This window comes from Argentina silus (assembly GCF_951799395.1).
Source record: "Argentina silus genome assembly, chromosome: 13".
NCBI lineage: Eukaryota > Metazoa > Chordata > Actinopteri > Argentiniformes > Argentinidae > Argentina > Argentina silus.
This window is the reverse complement of record NC_139667.1, coordinates 6,943,887-6,971,545: the sequence shown is the minus strand read 5'-3', so window position 1 is coordinate 6,971,545 and position 27,659 is coordinate 6,943,887. Positions and strand designations below refer to the sequence as shown.

The 27,659-nt window shown below is 47.1% G+C and overlaps 1 protein-coding gene across 2 annotated transcripts in view; it reads left to right on the top strand.

The window, feature by feature from the left end:
* Positions 1 to 27,659, top strand: part of slc8a3 (solute carrier family 8 member 3) — a gene marked incomplete at both ends in the record, with an annotated part of 47,207 nt that overhangs the window by 7,828 nt on the left and 11,720 nt on the right. For both annotated transcript variants that reach the window (XM_083682935.1, XM_083682934.1), the window contains one exon: positions 23,928 to 24,034. In XM_083682935.1, coding sequence (XP_083539061.1) covers positions 23,928 to 24,034 — 107 coding nt within the window. The remainder of the gene's footprint in view (positions 1 to 23,927; positions 24,035 to 27,659) is intronic.

Below are 27,659 nucleotides of genomic sequence, written 5' to 3'. Positions count from 1 at the left end.
CTCTCAACTGAGGGTATGTGGTCTGAACACGTACATGTAGCCTACTGGTCGGTTCCTTACTGACAATGATTATTCATTCAGTGAGTGTGTTCTCTAAGCACAAGTAAGGACTGATTCTCCCTGTGTGGTCTCACTCCAGTCCTACAACACAACCACACCGTCCTGAGTCCAGTCCCACTGCTGCGGCTGCTGCTGCGGCTGCTGCTCCCAGCCCACTCCACGTTACAGGCCTGACCAGCATGCTCTGCAGCTCTGGGGAGCTCCTTTAGGGGAACTGGCTGCTCCATATTCCCAGGGTGCTGCAGTAGAAAATGCACCAGAATGCACCAGTAGTTTCTCACTGTAACACTACCCCATGCCTCCCCCCTTCCCTCCCCCCTCCCTATCATTCCTCAGTGTACGGCCTTCAACAAAGCACTAGACACCCGGAAAGGAGCACATGTCAAGATCCAAGTTTTGCACATCAAAATGCATTTTAGAGCTTCCTTCGTGTTGTTGTTTGAGTGAAGTAACTTTTTTGTGTGGTCTGATAGGGCTGGACGTACAGTATGGATAGGGCACTTACAGAAGTGGGGTTTTGATTTAGACTATCATGGCAGGGGCTGGGTAGGGATTGATTTCGATCTACTGCATATGAAACATTTATTGTGAACATTTGTTTTGTAAGTGAGCCAAACCATTTTGACAGTTCAGTTGTATTTTTGGTGTATGTTTAGTGGTATTTTTCCAAACCTACATTGATTGTCTAACTGTCATTCATTCCGTGAGTGAGAGCTGCATTCTGAATGACCATTCACTAATTACTGCTGTAATTGCTGCTTTGATGTGTTGGTGTGATGACGTTTCTTAAGGACAGAGAGACAACACGTGCAGGCCTGATGAGGTTTGGCAGAGAAAGACACCCAGCAATTAGGCGTCGGAAATCTTAATTTAATATGCCCCCCCATCCCCCTACTCCTTTGTTCTCTCTCTCTCTCTCTCTCTCTCTCTCTGTCTCAACTTCATCTCCCTCAGGACAACAAGCCATCTCTCCGAGGCATCACTAGCCAGGCGCCCAGTCTCCAGGGCACTGTTGGAGACATAGAGTACATGCTCATCTCCAGTCAGTGTGTGTGTGTGTGTGTGTGTGTGTGTGTGTGTGTGTGTGTGTGTGTGTGTGTGTGTGTGTGTCTGTCTGTCTGTCTGTCTGTCTGTCTGTCTGTCTGTCTGTCTGTCTGTGTGTGTGTGTGTGTGTGTGTGTGTGTATGTGTGTGTGTGTGTGTCTGTGTGTCCGTGTGTCTGTGTGTGAATGTGAGCGCTTCCAGGCTGGTGCGTCGCTGTGCTGGTGGGACAGAAGGGTTCACTCCAGAGAGGAAATGGATCTTTTGTTTTCCTCCTAATCCTCCCTGTTGACTCTCAAGTGCCAGACTTATTAGCTCTGCAGTAGAAGAAGGCTTTTCAGAGCCTTTTCATACCCTCATATACATATGTTATTCATATCAGGTTCTAAAGGGAGGTGTACGATCCTAAGTTGGGGCATATCCTAGATAGGGGGACCCTGACTGCCAATAGAAGAACTTTCCCTCCCACTTAACCTCCCCTGATAGCATTATATGTGATAACCGCAAGCCCAAAGCTTTATGGCAGGAAAACAATACAGCTCAGACGAGGAGAACTTCCACAGAAAACGACATCCGTGGCATCTTGACAGGAAGCTATAGACAGGGTAGAGAGGTTAGAAGGGGTGCTGAAACAAACTGAGGTCAGGAGGTTATTATTATCTCTTTGGATCCAGCTTTACAAGGGGGAAGTTGCCCCCATATCATCCCCCACACTGGGATAGCTACTCTCAGGCAAGGTAGGGTGGCGTGCCCCAGTGCACCACCTGGAGGTATATGTGTGTTGGGCGGGGGAGGAGAGGGGGGGGGGGGGGTCAGTTTGGCAGGCAGTGTAGGCTTGTGGTGCCCCCCGAGGGTGCAGTGCTGGGTAAGAGTGGGGCCGAACTGTCAGGTTGAGGGAGCTGGCGAAAGATGAAGAGGTTATTCTGTCAGGATTTCAGCTCTGCCAAGAGCTCCAGGACCTCTTTCTCTTTACAGCACTCGACATATCCTCCTTTATCTGTTTCCACTCTTTAAATTTCCCTTCTTCCCCCCTTCTTCTTTTTTATTTTTCATGTACGTATGTTCCTGGTCTCTTAGCTCCCAACCACCTCTCATGTTTCCCCCCCCCCCCCCCACTCTCCTTTCTTTCCAACTGATTCTTCCTCAACTGATATTTCTGTTTCAATCAACCTTTCACAGATTTTTTTTTTCTTCCTTATTCCTTTTATCTCTCTCTTAATTTCTTTTCATTTGCATCATTCTAATTCATTCCATTTCTTCTCCCTCTTTTCCATATCTATTATTCAGGCCCCCAGCAGCTTCTCCTCATGTGCTCTCCCTCCCCCTTTAGAGGTGCCGTCCCATTTCTGTCTCAGCCTGTAATTGTACTTTAGATTGACTGCTACTCAGAACTCTGGTGGATAGGCATCCCTCATAAACCCTCAGCGGTAGGGGCTGAAGTGTTAAATTAGTTTGGAATTCTTCCTGTCGTTGAATTAAATATGCGGCCTGTCGTGAAGGATGACCCCAGTTTATTTAATGTATTAGTCTGTTGTTCGTCATCCGTGAATCTTGACCCATCCGGGACTTATCAGACCGATGGAAATGTAGAGAGTTCACAACCTGTATGCAGTGCATATCTTCAAATCCTGTTTTCAACCTATTTGGTGGAATTGTTTTCTTTTTCGCTTTGGATCACTGTCACAGGAACTTAAAGAGATATGTCCCTGGGACTGCATGTAAACTGAAAAAATACATTTGCCTTACACACAGCCAAGGCATCTGCCATGTTCCATATTTTTGAGAATTGAGCCCCTTGATTCTCTTGGACTGTAGACGGATTTGATGAGGCCTGACCAGGTGGGGGAGAGGAGGAGGAGGAGGAGGAGGAGGAGGAGGGGGGGGGGGGGGGGGGAGGGTAGGGGGGAGGGGAGGGGATAGTTACTGCAGATTGGATTGAATTTCCCCTCGGTGAGCATTGATTATAGTAGGCAAGGTCCATGAACATTTCCAGCCTCGCCAGAGAATAGGCACTGATATAATCTAGGGGAATCTAGAAGAGGAATAGTGAGGCGATCACTCAGAATGGGTGTAGTAGGTTATGTGTTATACCAGTATTTGTTAATCGCAAATCTGAAGACGATATGCACTGCATACAAGTAGTCAGGTTATAATGCTCTGTAGTCAGGTTATAATGCTCTGTAGTCAGGTTATAATGCTCTGTAGTGACCTAAGATATGAGACACAAGCTCCATCCCTAGTCGTCAGAGATGTGCTGCGGAACTCATGAGGAATTGTCGAGGGATTTGAGACGGTCTTAATTAAAACTTCCAGGAGTATGAATTCTGTTTGATCTCTCGTCACAATCCCACAAGGCAAACAGGGAAGGGCCTCCTTGCCCTCCCCTTCCCTTGTCTCTCCTTCACTCACTCTTCTTCTCCTTGTCATTTGTTATGTTAACATTTTTTGGGTCAAAATACTGTACCATTGTGTCATTATAGCAGTACTATTTTATACATTGATACTCTATATAGTATCATGTGAATGTTGCTTATGTGCCAATGACTCTGAAGTCTGTGTCTTCATTTTTACATGAATAAGATTTAATCTAGAATCCTTGGATAGATGTTTATTATTTGTCTCTGTGTGTGGGTTTGTGTGTGTGTGCATGTGCGTCGATGCGTTTGGGAGGTTCATTCCTCTGAGCTCAGTTTGAAGCTTATGTTGTTTTTCATCTTTCCCCCCGTGGAAATCCACCCTTTGATGTTTTTTTACATATTCAAAATTGCTCTAATTTCTTTTGCCACTATTTATCAAACTGTTAATTGAGCAATTACTGTAATGTCTATGTGTCAAAACTACAGATTGTAATTCCATTTTAGTTTTTTCAACTTTTATCTGTTACCTCATTTAAGTTAACCACTGACAGGACTTTGACGACATAAATTTGCTTCAAGATGCAGGCGGTACATGTAGGAGAGTCTTTTAATCTTGTACTGTTTGAAGTGGCCTGTTTCAGAGGCAGGCAGCTCAGATTAAAGGCGGTGTGCACTGGTGAGGTGATTCTTGGTTAAACATCATATGTCTGCAGGAAACGCTGGACTGCATGGCAGGCCCTGCTAATGGGAATCTGCTGCCTGTCATCTATGTCCAGGCGATTTCATCAGAATGTCAATAATGGAAAAAAAAGTGTTCTAGAATTTCTATTTCCCACTAATGAATGCAGCAACGGTAGGAATAAAGGGAAAATAGACTGAATGTCATGTCTTAGGGAAGGAGATAGACACTCAAAGCGAGAGAGATATGGATTGATAAGGTAATGTGTGCTAAGAATGAGATTTTTGGAAGAAATTGCTCTTCTCCATTGGCTGCAGGTACGGTCCTGAGTGATGTCAAAATGTGAACTATTGGTCGGAATATAATTCCCCTCTTAGCCTCTAATGTTTAACCGCTTAGCTTTACAAACGGAGACGGCTCGATGGCGACTGAGGAAATCAAACGTTTACCGGTTGTGTGTAAAAGAGTTGACAGAGCCCTTTATTGTATGATTAATAGATGAAAGCCTGAAAGAGCTCCGAATGAATAATTGAGGGCTTATATAATGCTAATTGTGGCCCATAAATGTGGACTGTCCCCTGGCAGAGGAGAGATCCCATTTCCATGCTCAGTGTCAGTGTGGTGAAGTTGTGGAAGGGAGAGTTTTGGTGATTTCCTCTTCAATGTGGAGCTCGGAGATGTTCTTTCTCTCCCTCTGTCTCTCTCTCTCTCTCTCTCTCAGAGGTCACAGGAAATAAGGGAGACTCTATTTTCAGGAGAGTGACAGCCCTAAAGCACAATCAAAATGAAAGGCTAGCAGGCAGCAGTGGAGTCCAGGCAGGGACTGGGAGAGAGGGGCTCTTTAATTACCGGCAGGGTCAGGATGGGGAGTCTGTAAAGAGTGAGCAACTAGAGCAGCAGGGAAACACAGTGAATGGAGGTCTGGCGGGTCACTGGGCCTCTACCCATGATGCCCCACTTTATGGAGCCGCGTCGTGCTGCGGGGACGTTCCTCTCCTCCCTCTTGCCCTCATGCCAAAGACAGAGACGGCCCTTGATGAATGCCTGGTTCATAATGTTGAGGTGAGGGATAGCGGGGGAGAGGGAGGAGGTAATGATTTAATCATCGCGTGATGGATGGAAGACATCATTCAGGGCGGGGTTTTTTTTTCCTGGACGCGAGTGCAGGTGTTTCGCCGCCTGAGAATGTTCGGCTGATGGATCTCGTTGTCACTGCTGAAGTGATGGCGAGGTCTTATCTTCATGGTGAACCCCAAACTCCAGTTGTTTCAAGGTGTCATCTCCATGATCTGTGTGTATATGAGTGTAACTGAAGGGGTACTTACACACACAGCACACACATGCCCCTTCCACCTCACTTACTGTAAGTCCCTTTTGGGTAGAAGCGTCAGCTAAAGGGCATATATTATTATACAGTGGAACCTCGACATACGAATGCCCCAATTTACGAATGTTTTGAGTTACGAATTGAAATTTCGTAGAATTTGTGCTCTGAGATACGAATAAAAATTTGAGATACGAATCCTTTTTTTTTCGCGAGAAGTGGCAGCCCTGGCCTGCACACGAACCCTTTTTTTAATTTTTTTATTTGAGATACGAATGTTTTGACTTACGAAGGAAGTCTTGGAAAGGATTCAATTCGTATCTCGAGGTTCCACTGTATATTATATGTGCAGGTTTTGGCATTGTGAGCCCCTCCACCCTGTTGTTGCACAGTTGTGCTAGCAATACCCTGGTGGTTTGTTGCAGCAGGGGTTCTTCCTTATCTTTCTTTGATACACATGTTTGTTTGTATATGTGTGAGTATGCAATGGGTGAATTAGCTGGAGTGTGAATAGAATGTTTTTTTTAAGTCGCTGATGTAAAAAACCCAGCTCTGATACAAAAGTCATGAGTGACGGCTGCACATCTATGAATAGAATTTTTGATTCAAGTGTTGCATCTGATGTCGCGAACACTCCACTGCTGGAACCAAAGTGAATTTCCTATCCTCTGTTTCTCCTTCTGTTCTCCCCCCCCCCCCCCCCCCCACTCTCGCTCGCACACAAACATATAAATATGCCAATGCATGAGACGCCTGTTAATTTCTCATGGGCCTGAAAGTCGTTAGATAAAATGAATGAAAAATAAAAGTCTGCAGTGGCTTTGTACAAGAGGCCATCCTTTGAACATGGTTATAATTGGAGAGCTTGACAAAAGAGGAGGGGGGAAAGAAGGGAGAACTCGTGGGACTCTCCAGCCTCTTGATCTGAATTGGAGACAGGGTTGTGTGACAGAGGAGGGAACAGAGAGGCAAAGAGAGAAGGAGAACTTGCTGTAGTTGAAGGGGCTGTGAAAGGCACTTGGGGATGAAGAGAGTGATATGTGTAGACAGCTAGACATGTGAGGAGGCTGTGGGGGGACTTGAAGCGTTTTATTGGTCACTACGAGGGGAAAAGATCAAGGGGATATTTTTAGTAACTGTTACATGGTGCACAGCACTGTACACAAAGCTTATATACCAGTGTGTGTGTGTGTGTGTGTGTGTGTGTGTGTGTGTGTGTGTGTGTGTATGTGTATGCATGCAAGCGTATATGTGTGTATAGTCCACTCACCCAGAGCACGTGCCACAAATGTAGTCCAGGGGCCAATACTGAGGCTAGGATTACAAAGTTGCTTCCAACACTCTGACCAAATGTGGACGAGACGAGATCTCTTCAAGGTTCTCAGTCAAGAGCAAATCACCACAGGATGCTCTACCTTTTAGAATATGATTATTATAAATTATTCTGATGATACATTTATGTTTGACAGATAGAGGACTTACTCAGGAGTCCCAAAATGTTACATTTTCGCATTTGTATGTGCTGGTGTGTGAAAGTCTGTGTGCGCAAGTGCATAGAGTATTAGTCTGTGTGTGTGCACATTTGTATGAGCGCACATACTCTCTGCCTGAGATGGCAATCACCTGAGCTTTGCGTCAGAGCAGAGCTAATGCCCAGGCCACTGCTCATTCGACACACCTCAAAATGTCAACAGTATGGATCACATTTTCCCTTGACAATCCCCAGAGGTTTTACCCCCAGCTTCCCTCTAAGCCTGTTCCTGATGAGACGGAGGCTGGTGGCGATGTGGTCTCTTGGCTGGGATCCGTGCTGCTGAAGCAGATGAAACCAGCTCTGAGAGGGTCCACGTCCCACAGGCACAGAGTCCTCTCTCACCCTTGCTGACGGATGGACCGGAGCTATCACAGCACATGAGGAGATTACAGATGGAGGTGTAGAGGGGGGATGAGCTCCCTCATCCTCTGATGACACCACAGGCAGAGCCAGGCAGGCCTCCGACCCGGCGGTGCTGGTGCTGTGGTGATGGGATTTTTGAATAAACAGTGAGATCAGGTAAACATGAAAGAAAACAAATGAAATCGAGGAAGGGCTTCGGAGGAGGAAATGAGAATGAGAGATAGAGAGAGAGAGAGGAGGAAGGAGAAGAGCTCAGGGGCGGTAGATGTGGTAGAGAGGAGAGGAGGGAGGGAGGGAGGGAGGGGGGGAGGGGGGGGGATTTGTTGCAGGCTGGTTGGGGGAACTGCTCTGGTCTGTCCCTCCAGGAAGTCATACTGCTGCTCCTCTCCATCTGAAGGAGGCTATGTTGCTATGGCAACCGGCGAGAATGTGCGCCCGTCTCCTGGCTCGGCGGGCCGTGTGTGCGTGTGCATGCATGAATGTGTTTGTGAACATATCGGCTCTTGGCTAGTACATGTGTGTTCGTCTGTCGTGTGGGTGTGTGTTTTCACATCAAAGTGCAGGCATGCAAGCGTATGCGCGCGTGCGCGTGCACACACACACACACACACACACACACACACACACACACACACACAACCTCACATTCACAGTTTGTACTGCAGGCTTTATTTTTAGCACGTGGCACTTACATAATCAGGGTGACACTGGGGAGAAATAAAGGGAAGGAGAAAAAATCTCCTGCATTTCCTTCTATCTGCTGCTCTTGCGTTCTGTCTCTCTTTTCTACATCTCTCCCTCTCTCCCCACCCCTCTTTCTTCCTCTCTCTCCCTCTCCCTCTCTGTTCCCTGCCTCATTATTTCTTTGACTCCACATCTTGCTCCACCCCCCCCACCCCCCCCCCCCCCCCCTTCTCTATCCCTCTCTTATTGCATTTCCCTCTTTTTCTCTTCCTGGTCATCTGTATCCTTCACTCCTAACCTCGCTATCCCCCTCCCCCTCTGTGTCTCACCTCTCCCTCTCCTCCTATGTCACTCCTGCAGCCACAGTGCTTTCTTTAGTCGATAGAGCTCATCTCTGTGCTTTCCAGAGTAGGGGAGAAGGGGATTCTCACTGGGCTGGATCCATTTCTGGCTTTTGAGATGTCTTCGTTAGTAAGATCCTTATGCTCAGGACTCCTTTTTTAGGCACTAGTTTCTCCCTCACTTCCTCTGGAGCTTTGGCCCATCCCTTGAGGTAATTTAAGAATGGATAGCATATCAGCACTACTTAGCAGAGTCAGTGGGGACGTACGGCCCGCAGAATGTTTCCACGTCGGGATGAAAAGGAAGAGTGGGTTGCCTAATGTTACAGTCAGCGAATCACAGCTGAGTGTGTGTAAACAGCCTTTCAGCGGAGCAGCATCTCAGAGCACCGCTCTGAGACAGCCGAACACTGTGTGCGCTCATTTGATGCAGTCCAGTGCCACTGGATATGGGCTGAATTTCACATTTGAAGAGTCACCATAAAATAATACGTAGCCTACTACCTCACTGACAAATTTCGAACATACTGTTGCTTGATGCGGCCCTAGCCTTTCGGATGATCTAAACTAGCTAATGGAAAGGTCACCGGGACATCCAGTGTACCGTGGCTGCTATTATTTGATAAAAGACCTGATTATGTAATAACTTTTGGGGGGAATTCAGAAATGTTCTCACAACATGTTTAGTGCCTACAGTATGTTTTTTTTTTATATATAAAAGTGTGGTAAGTGCTACTAAACATGGTCATCTCAGACCATATGGTTCTCTGAATACCAGATTTGAGGGGTAAATACTGAAGTTCCTACATCAGCATGGCTGTAGTCCCCCTGCAGGGAGAGAGAGAGAGGTGGTGAAAGAGAGGGCAGAAAAGGGGGGGGAGAGGAGGGGGGGACTGCCTTGGCCTTCCCACACTGGCCAGCCCTAAGACAGAAATGTGTCAGCACCAGAGGGAGCGTGCTTCCACTTCCACTATCTCAGTGCCTCTCAGGCCTGCCTGTTCACACTACGCTGCTGCCAGAGCAGAGAGGGAACCCTGAACACTCATACCATCCTCCTCCTCCTCCTCCTCCTCCTCCTCCTCCTCCTCCTCCTCCTCCATGCACGCACTTGGTTCTCAAATCAAATATGGACAAAGATTACACATCGATTAGGAAATTGCGTTTTGCATCTAAGGATTATGATGGCAGGCATAGATATCATTAGGCATACTATAATGCCCTCAGTATCTTTTACTTTGATACGGTAGGGCATTATGAGAACATAGCAACGTCCACACATGTTGCTGTGTTAACACCATCTCATCACATTTCACTTCTCTCTCTCCACAAGGCCGTACTTTTTAATACGTCCAGTCATTTTTATAAAGCGGTATTTGATCTGTGTTATTGCTCCACCAGGGGGAGAGGGAGGGAGGGAGGGAGGGAGGGAGGGAATGGGTCAGTGTAGTGGTATGGTATGAAGGGGTAACTCGTGTCAATGTGGGCAGGGCAGATGGGGCTACGGGGTGGGAGCAGGGAGGCGGGAGCTCAACTGGGCTTTTTTGGTAAATGACAGGCAGCCACTGTGGCTGCAGTTTTGAAGATGACAGCTCAGTGACACATCATTACATATTGCTCAAGGCAGTGCAAGCAACAATGACCTTTCATGTTGCTGTTGAGTTCACCACATGTGTGTACATGTTTGTGTACTATCCAGTGTTCATTAAGGGTCTTGCTTCAAGCTGCCTCTTATTACTACCATTGCTGTTAGTTGGTGTGTGTGTGTGTGTGTGTGTGTGTGTGTGTGTGTGTGTGTGTGTGTGTGTGTGTGTGTGTGCGCGTGTGTGCGTGTGTGCGTATATGTGTGTGTGTGTGCGTGCATGCATGTGTGCGTATATTGATATTTACAGTATCGATGTGTGTATTGATGTGTGTACTCACTGCATGATAAAGTCTCACATCTTTCAGATGTGCAGTGAACAAGATACAAGGGACACAGACACACATGTAAACACGAGAGCATGCTCATTGGTCACATTTTGTATTTGCTCACAAGGAGCAAATGTCATCCATTTTGTTGTTTTGTTTCAGAGTGGAGATTAAAATGGGACTGACTTGTTGGGTCGCAGTGGTCTTGGATGGCGTTCTTTGTTAAAATTTCAGCCTGTGTGTGTGTGTATTTTTTTTGCTGTGTGGCGAGACAATATTGAGTGCAGAAAGTGTCGACTCAGGGGGGAGGGAAGTGTCAGATTAATAACGAAGATACGACATGAGTAGCTGTGGAGGAAGCAGAGAAATTAGACAGAGAAACAGAGTCAGTGAATGAGGAGGGAGGGAGGGAGGGAGGGAGGGAAAAGAAAAGAACTGGGAAGGAGGGATGAAGGGAAGAGAAGAGAAGAGGAGAGATGAGACCTCAGGGAGGACAGAGAGGGTGGAAGGGAAACAAGTCTGTGACACATCAGACAAGCTGAAGAAACGCAAATGAAGTACATGGCGTCTCCGAGCACTATGCTAATCACCCCTCTCACGCTGTGTTACTGCCCCTCAGTGAACATGAGCACATGTTCCTAAAAGTACACTGTCCCCACACACACACACACACACACACACACACACACACACACACACACACACACACACACACACACACACACACACACACACACACACACACACACACACACACACTCACACACACACACACACACACACACACAAAATGTTATAGCATACCTTTCGCATGATTGCACATTTTATGTCGAATCCTCCTTGTACCGGTCCTCGAAGACACTCTTACACTCTTTTTTTGGAAATGTCTCCTCCTCTAATTTGAAAAAAACATATTACTCACTTTATGTTTGTAAGGAGAATATAGTCACTGATAGTGACATCATCCACCTCCTCCTCCCCCTCCTCCTCCTCTTTGCCATTTTGGAGTTGATCACATGACACTGTGTCACACTCTGAGTCAGGCTATGCATGCAGTCTTACTTCCTCCTACTAGCTTCCGTTCCTCTCTTCTCTCAGAGTCTTCCGTTCCTCTCCTCTCTCAGACTCTTTCGTTCCTCTCCTCTCTCAGACTCTTTCGTTCCTCTCTTCTCTCAGAGTCTTTCGTTCCTCTCCTCTCTCAGAGTCTTTCGTTCCTCTCCTCTCTCAGAGTCTTCCGTTCCTCTCCTCTCTCAGAGTCTTTCGTTCCTCTCCTCTCTCAGAGTCTTTTCCCATAGGCCAGTTCTATCATTTATGTTCTTATGTTAGTGCTAAGCTTGTGTTGGTCTGCTTTGGTTCCTCTCCATTCATTGTTACTGTGTGTGTGTGTGTGTGTGTGTGTGTGTGTGTGTGTGTGTGCGTGTGTGTGTGTGTGCGTGTGTGCGTGCATGCGTGAGTGTGTGTGTGCATGTGTGCTAGTGTGTGATTGTGGCCAGATATATCCATTCCGTGGAGTTTACCCAGATCTTGTGTGTCCCTACCCAGTGTTTACTCAGCTGTGGGAGAACCTCCCAATAATGTAAATGTTCATTCATATCTCGTCGGTCATATTAACAATTCATGTGCCTGTGCTCATCTCCCCCTTCCTAGCTTTCTGAGCCTGAAAAAAGCGGACATGAATGTTGACGATGGAAAAGGTGCGGTGAATGCATGGGGAGCAGAGGAGAGCATGCCTGGCCAGGGTATGAGGGGCAGAGGAGAGCATGCCTGGCCAGTGTATGAGTGTGGAGGTGTCCTCTGCAAATATGTGTGTATGTGCAGCATTGCAGTGAGAGTGAGAGGGCTGAGGCGATGTCACAGCAGAAGGCAGAAGGGAAGGCATTGAACCGGCCTGGATCAAACACTACGCATCCCATCAGACAGTTCAGGCATATTGAGAACTCATGGGATCGGAAACGGACCAGAACATTATTAATACACCTGTATTTTTCCAACACATTGGAAGGATGGTGACATGCTGTGTGGATTTCCACCATGTTTGGGTATTGATGTGAGGCGTGCCTCACGTGTCCTGATGGCGGGATGTGAGAGATGAAAAGCGTGTTGAAGGAGAAACCCCCCACGGGGCTGTGCTCTGATATGATGCTGGCTTATACCATGTCTTCCTCTCATGTCAACCCTGTGTCACTTAATGTGCATCAATCCGTGGGATTCCTGATGGTCTCAGGCAGTTAGCACTGATAGGAACTATGGAGATCTCCCCATGGGCATTTTATATTGTGTCACAGTTGTGCAACAGTCAAAAACTAACCAAACTGACATTGTACAAAGGTTGTGACAGTATTGTTTAAGTGTAAAAATGCAAACGCTCTAGCTTTTGCAATCTGTTGACACGTTAGTTGGAATTAACGGTTTATTAGACGTTGTTATGTGATGGTTATTTTTCAACGTTGACTTACAGTAAGGTTGTCATTTAATGCTCATCATCTGACGTCGCTACATGATTGCATATGGGTTGAAAATGAAAGTTGTGGGGCGTTCAGTGGCGTAGCACGCTAAGGCGCGTACCATATCATCGCAAGGTCCGTAGTTCGATTCCGGCCATCGACATATCCTGCATGTCATCCCTCCTCTCTCTCACCCGTCCTTCCTGTCAATCTCTACTATCTCTATCCCAATAAAGCAGAAATGCCCTAAAAACATATATTTAGAGAAAAAAAGAAAAAAAATGAAAGTTTTTGATGTGTGATGACCGTCAAATGTTGATTTTCAGGAAACCTGTATTTTCATCCCCTGATAAACAATGTGACAATGTCAGATGATGACCATCAATTGACAACCATAAACCAACATGGTATGATGGTGTTACCACATTTTACGTTTTTACGTAAAATAAGTACCATATTATCGTCTCTCTATTGTTTCCACAAGACAGTGAATCAATATCCTTTTACATACATTTATACCATGTTTGGATTGTGCTGCAGCATACCATTTTCTGTCAACAGCTGCCCGCTGAGTAAAGAGATACAGGGGAGAGAGAGGTCGGGGGGTTGGAGGGTAGAGGTCAGAGGGGAGAGGAGAGCAGTTTCACAGTAGCAGGTGACTCGCCAGCACACGGGACCAAATCCAGCTTTTATTCCTGCCCACGGTCCACATTGAGCAAGCGTCCGTCTCTCCCCTCTTGATGGGAGGTTAATCTTTCAAGCATGCAACATTGAATGACTTCCTCCCACTCATCCTGCCAGAGCTCCTCTCCAGCTCAGTTGAAGGTTTCTTGAGCACCGTGGGCTGCTTAATTCCTCCTGCCCCCCCCGCCCCCACCTCCCCCCAACCCTGTCTCTGCGTTTACCATAGCAGCACACCTGGGGGCCAGGAAACAGGTGTTATTTCCAGACATGTGTCCTGTCTGGATCTGAACCTGACGGAGATGCTGGGAATTAAGGTGGCATGGTGCTGGGAAATCAGGTCAACATCCCAAACACACCGTCAAGAACAGGGCTAAATATAGAGATGTCACCGAGGGGGGTGTTTTGAGAAAAAGAAACTAAATGAAAGCGGGAACGTTTGCAGAGGCTGTGAGAGGTGAGGGTGGCCTGGAGACATGGAAAGACAGAGGGAGAGAGAGAGAGAGAGAGAGAGAGAGAGAGAGAGAGAGAGAGAGAGAGAGAGAGAGAGAGAGAGAAGAACAGAGAGAGACAGACAGACACACAGAGCCGGGGAGGGGAGGGATGCTGGGTGGGTGGGTGGGCCAGAAGGGGGGGTGTACTTCTCTCATGATTGCCTCTGCCACACCTTATTAAGGCAGCACACTCTCCCCCCTGGGCGCTGACACACTGCGTTCACCACAAACACAGGAGGAGAACAGGACAACCAGGGGATGAGAGGACCAATGGCTGGAGGAGACAATGTCTTTCTGTCAGAGCTGGACTACACAGTCACAAGCGACAAGGAATATTAAATTACAGAAGAGGGGGGAGGGGGAGAGATAGGGAGATTGAGTAATAGAAGTTGTGATACAGTTAGAGGGCGAAAGAGAAAGATCAAGCAGATATGTTAATTGAATAGGCATGTACAACTATAGCACAAGTCCTCTGGAGACTCTCAGCAAATGTCATAGTGGATGAAGAGAGTGATGGGGGACGGCATCGATCACCTCAGCCACCCCCCTCCCCCCCCCCCCTTTTTGACTGGAAGTGCTGCTCCCAGCCCCCCTAGGGCCTGAGGCAGACCAGCCAGCATTAGACGTCGTCAGAACTGCCCTTTCCTCCTCTGTGACGATGTCCTTTCCATGTTCCTTCTACATGGCTGAGTATTTCAGATGTCCTGCACAGTCCAGCCAGCCAGCCAGCCGTTTTAGTGCACTTCCATCTGAAGTGCAGCAAAGGACAGGCTAGCAGAGGCTGCAGCGGTGAGGAGATGGTTATAGGGGGGGAAACTAACTTTAATGTCTAGTGGGGATGAGAAGTCCATCATAAACACAGAAGCCACTCAACTGACAGGCACACAGGTAGATAGCGGACACACTTATACGCCATAATCATCTGCTGCTCAGTGTCTGTCCGGTAGTTCTTCTTCCTCTACTCTTTCCTGATGCACTGTCTTTGTCTTAGTAGGCCTCCATAGAACAGGCTAAACCCTCAGATCAGGCCTGCTGTGTAGGGTAATGTAATGAGGGTTTGAGACGACAGATGATGGGAGGAAGCAGCATTGTGGGATGGAATTAGTTTTGTGCATTTAAACTTTCCTATGAGAGAGCTCTTTATCCCATCATTTGTCCCTGAGACAATGGTGTGGTAATCTGTTTAAGACAACACATCACTGTCTGTGTGAGGAGGGAGGGAGGAGCTGTCCAATAATCTCATCAGAGTCCAGAGGACACACTCAGACGGGGAGTCCCTACACGGGAAATCATCCTCCTCTTCCTGCTCTATCTCCTCCCCCTCCTTCTCCTCCTCTGCTTCCCCCCCTCCTCCTCCTCCTCCTCCCCTGCTTCCCCCCCCTCCTCCTCCTCCTCCAGCAGCAAAGCAGCAGATGATTAGGAGGTTGAAAGGATGTGTGAAGATGGAGTGTGTGTGCGAATGTGTGTGCGTATGTGCGTGCGTATGTGCGTGCGTATGTGCGTGCGTATGTGCGTGAGTGTGTCCATGCATGCGTGTGTAGAGAGAGTTCTGGCACGTGCATCGGGGGAGTGTGTCAAGATAATTGTGAGCTGTGTGTCAGTGGTAATTGCTGGGCTGCATGTTTGGGGGGGAGTGAATGAGGAGGGAGTGATGCATACAGTATGTCTGTGTATGGGGAGTGATGTATGTGTATGGGGGATGATAAGTACTAGCCAGGGTGTGTGTGTGTGTGTGTGTGTGTGTGTGTGTGTGTGTGTGTGTGTGTGTGTGTGTGTGTGTGTGTGTTTGCGTGTGTGTGTGTGTGCACTTGTGCTGTATTTAGGGCAGTGTTGTTGTGCTGTGTGTGTAGGGGAGTGTAATAACACGTTAGTAGGGCAGTGTTGTTGTGCTGTGTGTGTAGGGGAGTGTAATAACACGTTAGTAGGGCAGTGTTGTTGTGCTGTGTGTGTAGGGGAGTGTAATAACACGTTAGTAGGGCAGTGTTGTTGTGCTGTGTGTGTAGGGGAGTGTAATAATACGTTAGTAGGGGAGTGTAGTAACATGTTAGTAGGGGAGTGTTGATGTGCTGTGTGTGGGAGCGCTGGAGTGTGCTGATTCCTGGCTGCGAGGGGAGCCAGTCCTGGGTGCTCTGGCTCAGGCTCTCTGCACACACACAGCCCCACCGCCTCAGTCTGCAGGAGAGACCGCATGCTCCTGCCCCCCTGCCAGAGAAAATTCATGTCCCCAACTATTTTTAGAGCTGGGCGTCTTCTGTATGCCATCCACTCCTCAATCAGTGATGCCTTTTAGCCCCCGCGTCGAATGGACATGGCCTCCCCCACACACACACACACGTATACCCAGCATGGTGAGATGTCAATCAAGACATAATGTACAGGAACATTTGCCCCATACTCATACATGGCGATGTTTTATAAATATGTTTTCTATTGCTTGATTAGAGATCCATTGAAGCGTGTAGTTATCCGAACCCCCCCTCCCTCCCTCCCTCCCTCTCTCTCTCTCTCTCTCTCTCTCTCTCTTTCTCTCTCTCTCTCCCCACCTCTCTGCAATGTTGAAATAACAGTGCCCTGTGTGGTTTCAAAAGGGTTTTATTACGTGTGTGTGTGTGTGCGTGCGTGCGTGCGTGTGTGCGTGCGTGCGTGCGTGCGTGCGTGCGTGCGTGCTTGCGTGCGTGCGTGCGTGCGTGCGTGCGTGCGTGCGTGCGTGTGTGTGATGGATTGGTCAGCTGACCCAGGGCCTGGGGAGATGTGCTGGTGGTCAGAGAGACAGATAGAGAGAGACAGGGAAATGGCCGACCTGCGTACCCATTGCTGAGTGACAGACAGGAGGAAGTGTAGAGCCTGAAGAGGGAGGCATGAGGAAGAGTGGAAGAGAGGAAGAGAGGCAGCCTGGAGGGATGACTGGGGAATGGAATGGAGTTCCTGACTGAATATGTGGATGATCAGTGTTGTCTCTCTGCAACAATGTAGCCCATGTTGTTCCCCCACATCTCTTCAAGGAGAGAGGTGTACATTATATTTGATCTGAGTGAGTTTCCAAGGATTCACACTCCCCATTGCCCAGGGATGTTACTTCCTCTCTCAATTCATTCATATATGATGTTGTTTGTCTTCTGGCTGGAAGCGCTTTGACTTTGGCTGCTCTGGCTCTCAAAGCTGTCAGGGACCCACTGATGCCCAAAATAGACCTCCTCTATTTCTTGCCCTCGCTTCAGCTCACCTCACCTCACTGCCCCCTTCCAACCAGCCAGGACGAGGGCTTTCATTTTTCTCCTGTGTTCCCCCACATCCTCTATTTGTTCTTCTCCTTCCTTCCTCGTCTCGTCCTACATCTCCGAATGTTTTATTGCTCCGTGTCCTTGTAGAAGGGGACCTTTGGGCTCGGTCCAAACATCCAGAAAAGTCCTCCTCACTTTTTATCCCTCTGCTCAGAAAATATGGAGCACAGCTTCTCTTTTCAGTTTCCTCCCGCCCCCCCTCCCCCCTCCCGCCCCCCCTCTCCCTTGGCCATCTCCCTTTTTACGGTTTTGTCTTTGTCTCCTTCAACTCTGACGGTCATGATGTCTGACTGTGTGTGTGTGTGTGTGTGTGTGTGTGTGTGTCTGTGTGTGTGTGTGTGTGTGTGTGTGTGTGTGTGTGTGTGTGTGTGTGTGTGAGTGTGTACGTGTGTGTGTACGTGTGTGTGCGTGCCTGACAGTTAAGAGCAGCATGACAAGTTGGGTGCATGCACCCCCCCCCCCCCCCTTCCCCCTACACTTCTCCCTTAAGATCTGTAATATTCTGGCCTATCCAGCACCAGCCAGCAGACAGGTTTGACTTTTTAGCCATGTCCCTCACGTCCATTGATGTCACCAGAGTCTCGGAACACTCCGTCTCGCAGTGCCCGCCTTCCGAGCCGAAGGGCATCTGGGTGAGGTGTGACTGGCCCATATTATCTGGGCCCTAATAAGGCCCTTGGAGTATAAGGGTTTTACTACTTACTGTAATACTCTGAAACTACCCTTTTGCTAGGAAAGCCTAAACTCAAAGCTGGTGGCAGCCCTGATAGTTATATTGTTGTTTGCCCATAACAAACTGCCAACAGCAATCACAATCCTTTTTTCGACCCCTTACAAATTGTAAAAACTGTTCCAAACCAGCGGCGTGCTGTATCGTCTCTAGTCAGAGTGGGTCAGTGTGATCAGCTTGATTTCGGGCTAGTTGAGTAGGATTAGAAGCTGATGGGTGATGAGGGTGCCACAGCTGCTCCTGAGCAGGATGCTGTAAGGACTCTGACTGGCAGTGACATGGACCAGGCTCCTGTGGGACAGGCAGGCCTTTATTCTGAGCATCCTTTGTTACAGAGTGCCTCATCCATCTTCTGAGGAGGAATAAAGCTGCTCCTTTTGTTCTAAGAAGAGAGTCACAGTTGCGGGAGACAGGATCTTTTTGTTTTACCTTCTCTTTATATGTAATTCTATAACATCAAGAGGAATGAATGGGAGGCGTCTAGGAACCCGTTGGAGATAATCAGTGTGGAGAGAGTGTCATCTAAAGGGTGTTTAGGATGTAGACCACCACACAGAGTGTCCCTTCCAGGGAGCACTGGGATGTGTGTGTCAATGTGTGTGTGTGTGTGGATGAAGTAATGGGCTAATGTTAGCATGTGTGTCCCTTCTGGGGACAACTTCATTGCATTCTTTTTTTTTTTTTTTTAGCTCTGTGCAGCTTGATCAATTGAAGATACTACTGAGGAGATTTAGAAGTTGTGGCGGGTGAAACTGAAACGTGCCTGTATCATCGTGTGTCATGTGTTGCCTTCAGAGAGCGGCAGGGTGAAGGGGGATTTGTATCCATGACAACAAGTGAGAGCGAGAGCAGCAAATGGGAGCTGGTCGGGTGCGTTAGATATTTGAGTCTGACACCTGAGGGTGCGAGAGCTCCCGGGGCTCAGAGAAGTATCCCTTACATAGGCCACATTCCTTAACCCCGCCCTCCATTCCATCTACCCCACACCGTCATCTGAGCAGGGGACTGGATTACTCAACGTAACTGAAAAGACACATGTGGTGTTCCCTGTTTAAACTGTTGTGGCGGCCGGTTGGAGTGATACTGTAGCGTGTGTGTGTGTGCATCTGTGCGCGAGCGTGTGTGCGCGAGCGTGTGTGCGTGTGCGTGTGCGTGTGCGTGTGCGTGTGCGTGTGCGTGTGTGTGTGTTTGTTTGTGTGTGTGTGTGTATGTGTGTGTGTGAAAGAGGATAGGGAGGGATGGGGGCTACCCTCGTTAAAGGTGGACAGCTGCAGTCCTCCTTCTGTGCAAAACCGTTCTCCTCGTCAGAACTCTAGCTCCCTTACTACCCATAATTCCACACTGAGGCAGTGTAAATAAATCTGGTTCCCTGCTGCGGTCCCTCGTCATGAGTTACTCTCCCGCTTCAGCCCTGAGGCAGGCACCTCTCTTCATGTGTGTCCCACCATTTTGTACTGCACTGTACAGTATGCGTATCGGCCCATGAGCATTCCCATGTATTCATGAGCCTGTGACTGAGTCTAATGAGGTTTGTGTGTGTCGTGTCAACAGTTTGTGCTCTTCATGTGTCTCATGGTGTCTCTTTCTGGACTGAAAGTGTTCTGGTCAAACTGGGACTCACATTGACAGACATGTATTATTCAAGTGGCATCTGGTGCTACTGCGCCAACTCTGGCCTCACACTAGTTAGGCTCACACCAGTTGTATCTGGCACAGATTGGGCCAGAGACGTTGCGAGTTGGCAAGTGGGAAGTCTTGCGTTGTTGCGTAATTCCCACCTCGTGTTGATCTTTGTAATATTCATGTTTTTGTCTGAGCTGGGCAGGTCGCCCATGTTTTCAGTGGATTGATCTCCTGTGCAGTTCTGTTCAGAGAAATGGATTAGTTTACCCTGCACGTTGTGTTTGTTTAATGTGCTTTCATTTGTTTGCATGGCTGAAGATGAAGAGAGAGAAAGAGAGAGAGGGAGAGGGAGCGGGGTGAATGAGAAAGAGAGAGGGAGCGGGGGAATGAGAGAGGGAGAGAGAGAGAAGGAGCATGGGCCTCACGGGTGTGGAATATAAAATGTGATGCGAGTTTGTCATCAGATTGGCAAGAAGTCATTGACAAATGTGTTTACTGGCTTTTTCTGTGATTGCTGGGGAAAAGCAATAATCAGGGCCATAATGAGGGGGGCCCATAATCCCTGCGCTCGGTGACAGAAACCAGGCCTGCTTAATTAAGGCACTGATTTCCCATGAGGCTTTGGGGCCTTTTTTCCCGTCCGCTTCACGTCTTTATTGGTTTGACTTTATTTGGGATTTCAGTGGAAGTATGCTCTGAGAAATAGAGGACGTTGGCCTCGCCATTTAGTAATGCCTGTGGAGTCTCCAATTTCTGCTATTATGCCTCGCCCCCTTGCCATGCAAAATTGTGAGGGTTATTTTTAACAGGATGCATTGTGAGCGGAGAATGTCAATACTTTTGAGGAACAGAACCCCTCAAAGTCCTGCCGTTAAGGTCTCCGTGCGCGGGATGTATTGAAGTGGAAGGGATGTGAAGTGGAAGGGATGTGTCTGGTTTAAGAGCTTTCCTTCCCCCTCTCTACGCTCCTGGTAACTGTGTTTACATGTAGCCCACTGTGGCGTACACTACTGTGCAAGCACTCTGCAGATGGAGGAAAGAGGAAGAAACACAGTAACTAAGAAGGTCAAACTTGGTTCTAACCATTCCACAACATCACCCAAGCTGCACTGTGAGTTGTTTGGTGTAAATAAAGAATAAAGAGAGAAACGCTCATATTCAATCAAAGTACTGTACCATATCATCAAAGTAGCAAACCCTTCATATGTAACCAGTGTCCAAATTAAGGGGGAGCCAGAGGGAGCTGAGCTCCTTTGAAAAATCCCTCTTGGTTCTGTGACACATTAGGCTGACTTGTTTTATTATAATTCCTTGCATGGAGTAGCCTACGCAGCCTTCACTGAAGCAATTTGGGTAGGTTCCTGTGTAGCCAAAGCAAAATAATCAAAAGATACCTTTGGGAAAATAATTTAATAACAAAAAATCAACAATGTTAATTTCATGTGCACAACAATGCCTAAATGCTTGCTTGAGGCATATTGAAACAATTCCAATTTGCTCAATGTAAATCTTGTGCACGGGGCCACTAACCCTCTGCTATTTCCAAGTAAGATATGCACCCTTGATACAATTGATGCAGTAGCAGGTGTTGTGGTTGGTAACAAGTGAACTGCTGCTTAGAAATTATGCTGAAAACAGTGTAGAATTGCATGACAAATAAATGTTTGCTCTAAATGTTTCTGCCTGCCCTGGATTTACAGTAGCTGAAATGACCAGTTTGAACAGTTGCGATTTAGGCCTAAATAATAATCATCATGTAATTAGAAAAAAAATAGGCGCACCCCCACGAAAGTCACAGGGTACTTCGCATACTGTGTGGAACAAAATGGCGGAAATGTTTATATCACTTTGGGGCTCTGAAGTAATTGTATTGTCCAGTGTTGCTGGAGTGGCGGAGGGGAGAGAGAGATGAAAAGCGGTGAGGATTTTGGAGACGGAGCACCAAATGGAGAGGAGGCGGGCAACCAAAACAAATTCAGCTGCTGTGTGGTTTTTGGACGGAGAACAGAGAGGGATTCACTCCTCTGCTTCATGCTCCCATCTCTGAACCTCCTCCTCCCTGCTATCTCTCTCACTCATACCCTTTCATCTCTTCACCTTCACCTCCTCCCTCCCTTCTGGACTGGGGATGGCGGGGGGAGGCGGGGGGGGGCTTTAGTAGCAGTCCTGTGCAGGGAAGGTGTGAACCCTCTAATTGACTGTCATTATCCTCTGGCACTTCCCACACATTTATACTGTTGATACTACCCTGATTACACTGAGCCATCTGCCCTGTGCTATGACACCTTCTCTCTCACATTTCTACACATTATATTATTTCTACACCCTTCATACTATAACCTACTGAGTATTGGCAGGCTTGGCGGGCCTCCCACTGTAAGATATAATGTGGGATTCTCATTTTTGTTTGTATACACCTGGGGACGGTTTTCCTGAACACAAATAAGCCAAGTCCTGGACTAAATCACACTTTCAATATAAAATCTCCATTGACGACACTTTTGAAGTCTAGAATTAGATGGGAACTGTATCTAGGAAACCAGCCCATAGTGTTTGATTGTACTGGCCACCAATTGTTCCAATTGATGTTGAATAATTGATTATTCTCCTAGTAGAGTGCAGATTTGTTGAATATTTTTGATTGTCACAGTTCTGTATTCAGTACCCCAGCACAGATTAGTTGCATCATAGCCAAACGCAGAGGTCCATTACAGCATGAGTTTCTCCAGCCTGATGAAAAGCCAGAGCTTTTCCGGACCACAGTGGTGGCAGAAACGGTGCAGACATCTCGCCAAGCGATCTGAGGAAAGCCCAGCCGGTGGGATGTGTGGAGCGAGCGAGGGGGAGCGAGATGGATTGTTCTGCCGCGTGTGGTGTGCTAACAGGATTTAGATAGGAGCGACTCCCCCTACGGCCGTCACAACGCACAGAGACATGCACTGTACTGGGCTGGAGAAGGGGATTAGACCATTGCATTAGAGTGAAATAGGGATAGATTTTTAATTCCTCAAGAGATGTTTGGATTAATGTTCGTGTGTGTCCCTCTGCTTTTGTGACTGACACAGAGCGCATGTCTTGGTATATTACTGTACATCAAGGAGATGTAAGAGCACTGAAACTTTTTTTACTGGAACAGTGTGATACATGATACATGAGTATGATCCATTATGGATGCCATTGTGCCACTTATCTTATTATTTGAGTCGGGAGGATATTCCTCTGAATAACATAAATGACATTTTTATTTTAGTGGGACGAAGCGGAAAAGCTACTTTTCATGATGAGTGATACTGATATTTCAAAGGTTGTCATCTCTGGTTTGTGTTGTCCTAGTGTGTACCCATTGTTGTTAATAAAAAGCACCTTCCTGTAAGCACAGATGTACCTGTACACTTCATGCCTTGAGCAATGTTGATTTTAATTTTTATTTCTCTGATTTCATACAGTGCAGAACCTTTTGTATTGAAACATTGAAACAGTATGTACAAGAATTCATTGACATTCCTTTGGGAGTTCATATGATGATGCCGTGGGGCGTAGAGGCACCTGTGTATCTACTGGCCACTTAACTGCCCTCCCTCGTCAATAACTCTTTAAAAGGATCAATTTAGGCGATCAGTGCAGAGAGCGCCACTTGGGCTTTGCTGTGAGGTGCCATATTGAGCTGTTTGTGTGTGATGATGTCGCAGCGAGCTCTTTGAAAAAAATAAAATAAAAAAAAGAACCTCACCCCTCCGGACATTTGACTTCATTACAGGGGAGTTGCTTCTCAGAGTGAAGCAATAAGCAGAGCAATAAGCTGCTTTCTTCTTATCCGTCTTGTCTCTCCCTCTAGGGGCAGGAGTCCTCTGAATGTCCAGTCACCCTTAAGAAAAAGCTTCAATGGTAAAACCTAACCATCGACATTGATTTAGATTAGAGTGACATTCTTGGTGCAATCTTTCTCTCAACTTTTTGTCTATGTGAAATGGGAGTGTTCACATTTTTACCCCATGATTGGTTATTATGCTGCTATTTCCAGCCCAGTGATTATTTTGTGCTTCGTCGTCTGGTTGAGTTCACCCATGATGCCAGTTGTGTCCGACAGTGCGATAGATTTGGTTGTCATGACAGCAATGCGAGCAGATGAGCTTATTAATTGGAACATGTGAATGTGGGTCTCAGCCAATGACAGACCTGTCCCAGATATGACCTCAGAAGGGACAGCTGACCTTTCACCTTCTAACCTTTTCTCCACACTGGTTATTAATCCTACTTATGTGCACTTCCTGTTTTAAACCATCTCTAATTAACCTTTTCTTCTTCTCTTTTCTTCTTTCCCTCTCTTGTCTGTCTTTTTCTTCCTTTCACAACCTCCTCTTTCTCTAATTCTCTCCTCTCGCAGCAAAATGGTTCTGGTGAAAGTTATTGACGATGAGGAGTATGAGAAAAACAAGAACTTCTTCCTGGAGCTGGCAGAGCCGCGCATGGTAGACATGAGCCTGCAGAAAGGTGCAGTACTGACTCCCCAGCCTCCCCTCTGCCACCCCCAGCACCCCCCAGAACCCCCCTTCCTTACCTGGATGTGATAGCAATGGTTTTATTCTTCCCTCTCTCTTGACTGTCTTCTATCTCTCTTTCTCTCACCTGCACTCTCCCTTTCACCTTGTCCTTTATTCATGGCATCACACCCCACCCTATTTAGCATCCGAGACACATCGCCACTCTTCGCCATGTATTGGTACACCTGTGCTTCTCTCGGCAATAATGCAATGTCTGTACTTTGTAGACAGACATCCCCTCAAACTCTGTCCTTGGGATGGTTTCTTCAGACAGTGGTGTTGCGTGCATGAGATGGAGTTAAAGGCTGTAGGAAAGCTTTTTGATGTTCGGTTTTTCTTTTCAGCCCCATGGATTCAAGCAGTGTTTTACACAAATATCCATTATTATGTAAAGATACTCCGCTCCCCAATGGTTGTAATGTAAACAGAGGCTGGTGGCCATTGAAGTGTGTGTGTGTGTGTGTGTGTGTGTGTGTGTGTGTGTGTGTGTGTGTGTGTGTGTGTGTGTGTGTGTGTGTGTGTGTGTGTGTGTGTGTGTGTGAATGTGAATGTGTGTTTTTATAGGGTAAAACTAAAGGGAAATGCCGTGGGTGAAATTATGTTATTGATTTAGTTTGCCTTTTAAATAGTCTTAATCTCAGGGAACAAAAAACAGCACTTTAATATTAGTAATTTATGAACAGCATGTGGAGGGTCTGCTTATCTCTGTGCCAGCGGCATGTTGCTTACGGTGAAATGGTTTTTCTGTGTGCGTTAGGCTTGTTTTTTGGCATTTTCACATGGAGAAAAAAGGAGAAGGGAAATCAAATCCGAGCAAGTTCTCATCAAAAGTTTGGGTTTGTTGCTGTGTTGTTTTGTTCGTTGTTGGTAATGTTTGTTGAAAGGGCCCGACAGGCGTTTTATTAAGAAGTGCACAACGTTATCTAATGCACTGTTATCTAACCGTGCTCAAGGCCAGGGGCTGGGAGACGCTCACAAGCTGGTGCGGAGTATAACACTTCACTGCTGCCTCAAAAAAACACAGCTCATTACGTTTGTGTTAGCGGAGCTGGCAGTTTTGTCTGTGTGCTACCTGACATAAGTTATACTCAGGATGTAGCTACAGAATTGCATTTTCTGCTTCAACCTGACCATTATATTTCTCAAAATAGAATGCTCACTCTACTGTGAATGTTGTTTGTTCTATTTTTCTTTTGCTTTGACATATTTTCTGTGGTCTTTTGAAAAATGTTTCCACTTGAAAAATCCCTCCCACACGCACAGACACATCATTTCACAGAAGTGGCAGGTCAAATCCTTGTCACTACACAGCCAATCAGGGCACTAGGGAAGGGTTGCCAGGTTCAACACGTTGACATTCAGGTGACAGCCACTCAGGAGCCATAGAGAGAGAGAGAGGGAGAGATAGAGAACGAGAGAGATATTTGGATAGATACGAGGGAAAGATAGGGACAGAAAACGACAAGGACCCAAGCCAAGGTTTGCACATATCTCACAGGGAGCCGATGCTCAAGAGTAGTCAGATCAGCACATCAGCACACTTTAGATTTTGTAGATAAAGTTCTGTCAGTTACAGTATGTTCTGTTTGGAAGTGTGCATGCTATTCTCAGTGACCCCTTCGCATATAGCTGACGTAACCATTACATTTGTGTTGAGAAGTTGGGGTTGAGACAAATTGCTTTGTTTTCTGCTTATTTGACATAGTGGTATAGCTGAGTTGAGTTTAATATTCTATTAGGGTTTGTTCTCAGATGCAAGAGCCTCATTCTGTTTATTCAGTGCTTTCCCAAACAATGTAACCTAACAATAGTAAGATGATTAAAAATGTACTGTTGGGTTCTCAACTGCAGAACACTTCTTGTGGTTTTCCTCAGTGTAAAGTTATACATACTGTAGGCATATTTAGGGAGCCTGGCAGGGTTGACTTTGGACAGTGTGAGTAATGTGGGCACTGTAAAGCCAACAGTCTCCCTGTCAGGCTGGAGTTGTTTACTGTCTGGTCCAGAAGTGCCCTTCCCTAAATTACACTGATGTGGTCAATACCGTCAGCACCTCTGGAGAGGTAGCCCAGCCTAGCCTAGCCCAGCCCAGCCCAGCCCAGCCTAGCCTAGCCTAGCCCAGCCCAGCCCAGCCCAGCCCAGCCTAGCCTAGCCTAGCCTAGCCTAGCCCAGCCCAGCCCAGCCCACACCGCTGCACCACACAACTGCAGGGGAGTGGGGTGAGGTTGGGTCTCTGTAACCTTCAGATGACACTGCAAAACTGGGCCACAAAGCACACTGTTGTCAGTTTTGTGATGGAAAGGCGTGTGTGTGTGTGTGTGTGTGTGTGTGTGTGTGTGTGTGTGTGTGCGTGTGCGCGTGTGCCTGTGTGTGTGTGTGTGTGTGTGTGTGTGTGTGTGTGTGTGTGTGTGTGTGTGTGTGTGTGCATGCGTGTGTGTACTGTATGTGGGAGAGAACCATGCCCATCTCTCCCTGCAGTAATCCTTTTCCACCCTGCCACTTCCCATTCGAATCATGCCTGGCATGGGGAAATGTGCCACCCATCAGCCTGCTCACTCAGAGCGAGCATTCACGGCATCCAAGGACACTTCACATGCTATTGTGTGCCGGGGCCAGGTCTCTCTCCCCACCCTCTCCCTCTCACACACACACGCGCGCTACCTCCAAACGATCCGTGAGTCACATTGTGTGGAGGTCGGCCGTATCGTTTCTGAAGGCATTTATTAGCATGTTTCAGTTACGAGTGAGGAGGAAACCTGCACCTGCTCTAGAGGGCGTGTGAGGTGGGTTGTCATGCCAGCGCCAGCCAGCGCAAGTCATGCCAGCAGATGAGGAGTGTGGTGCTGCATTTGAAGAGGCATCCAGGTGATACTTCCAGAAAGTTCTCCCCAACCTGACTCTGAGGCTGCTGAACTGGAATTACCTCTGATAGCTACTGTATATATACAGTAGCCTCAAGGCATGGTGTGTGTGTGTGTGTGTGTGTGTGTGTGTGTGTGTGTGTGTGTGTGTGTGTGTGTGTGTGTGTGTCTGTGTCTGTGTTTGAAAGAGAGCCATTTTTGTCGAGGCATTCAATAGTTCAAAAACGTTTTGGACAGTGTTACCAGTGTTCTGGTGTTTTCCTGGACAGTATCTTTTCCATTCATAGCAATGACCCAGACAAGGCCGTCAAATCCTATCAAATCTGTGAAATCCCTTTTACTTATATCGTCTCTGACAAGCACTGAGCCATCATCGTTGACAGGCCAACTGTAAACGCTGTCAATTGCAGACTCTTATTTTGGGATCTGGGATGCGGATTGTTTTTGAGAATGGGCTTTATACCTGCACTGAATATTCACCAACATAACTGAGGTTTCATATCCATTTATGCTACAGTACATAGAGAGCCCCCTCCCCCATATCTGCTGATGAATCATGTCTGAGGTTCAGTGTGTGAGAACCAGGAGCATTCCTCAGCTGAACTTAGAGCTCATCATATTCTCTTTCCTAAGGTCACAGGGCTGTATAAAGCTCTTTGACTGAGTAGATATCATGAACCTGCCCTTTGTGTTTTTTTAAAAGTCAGACTCATC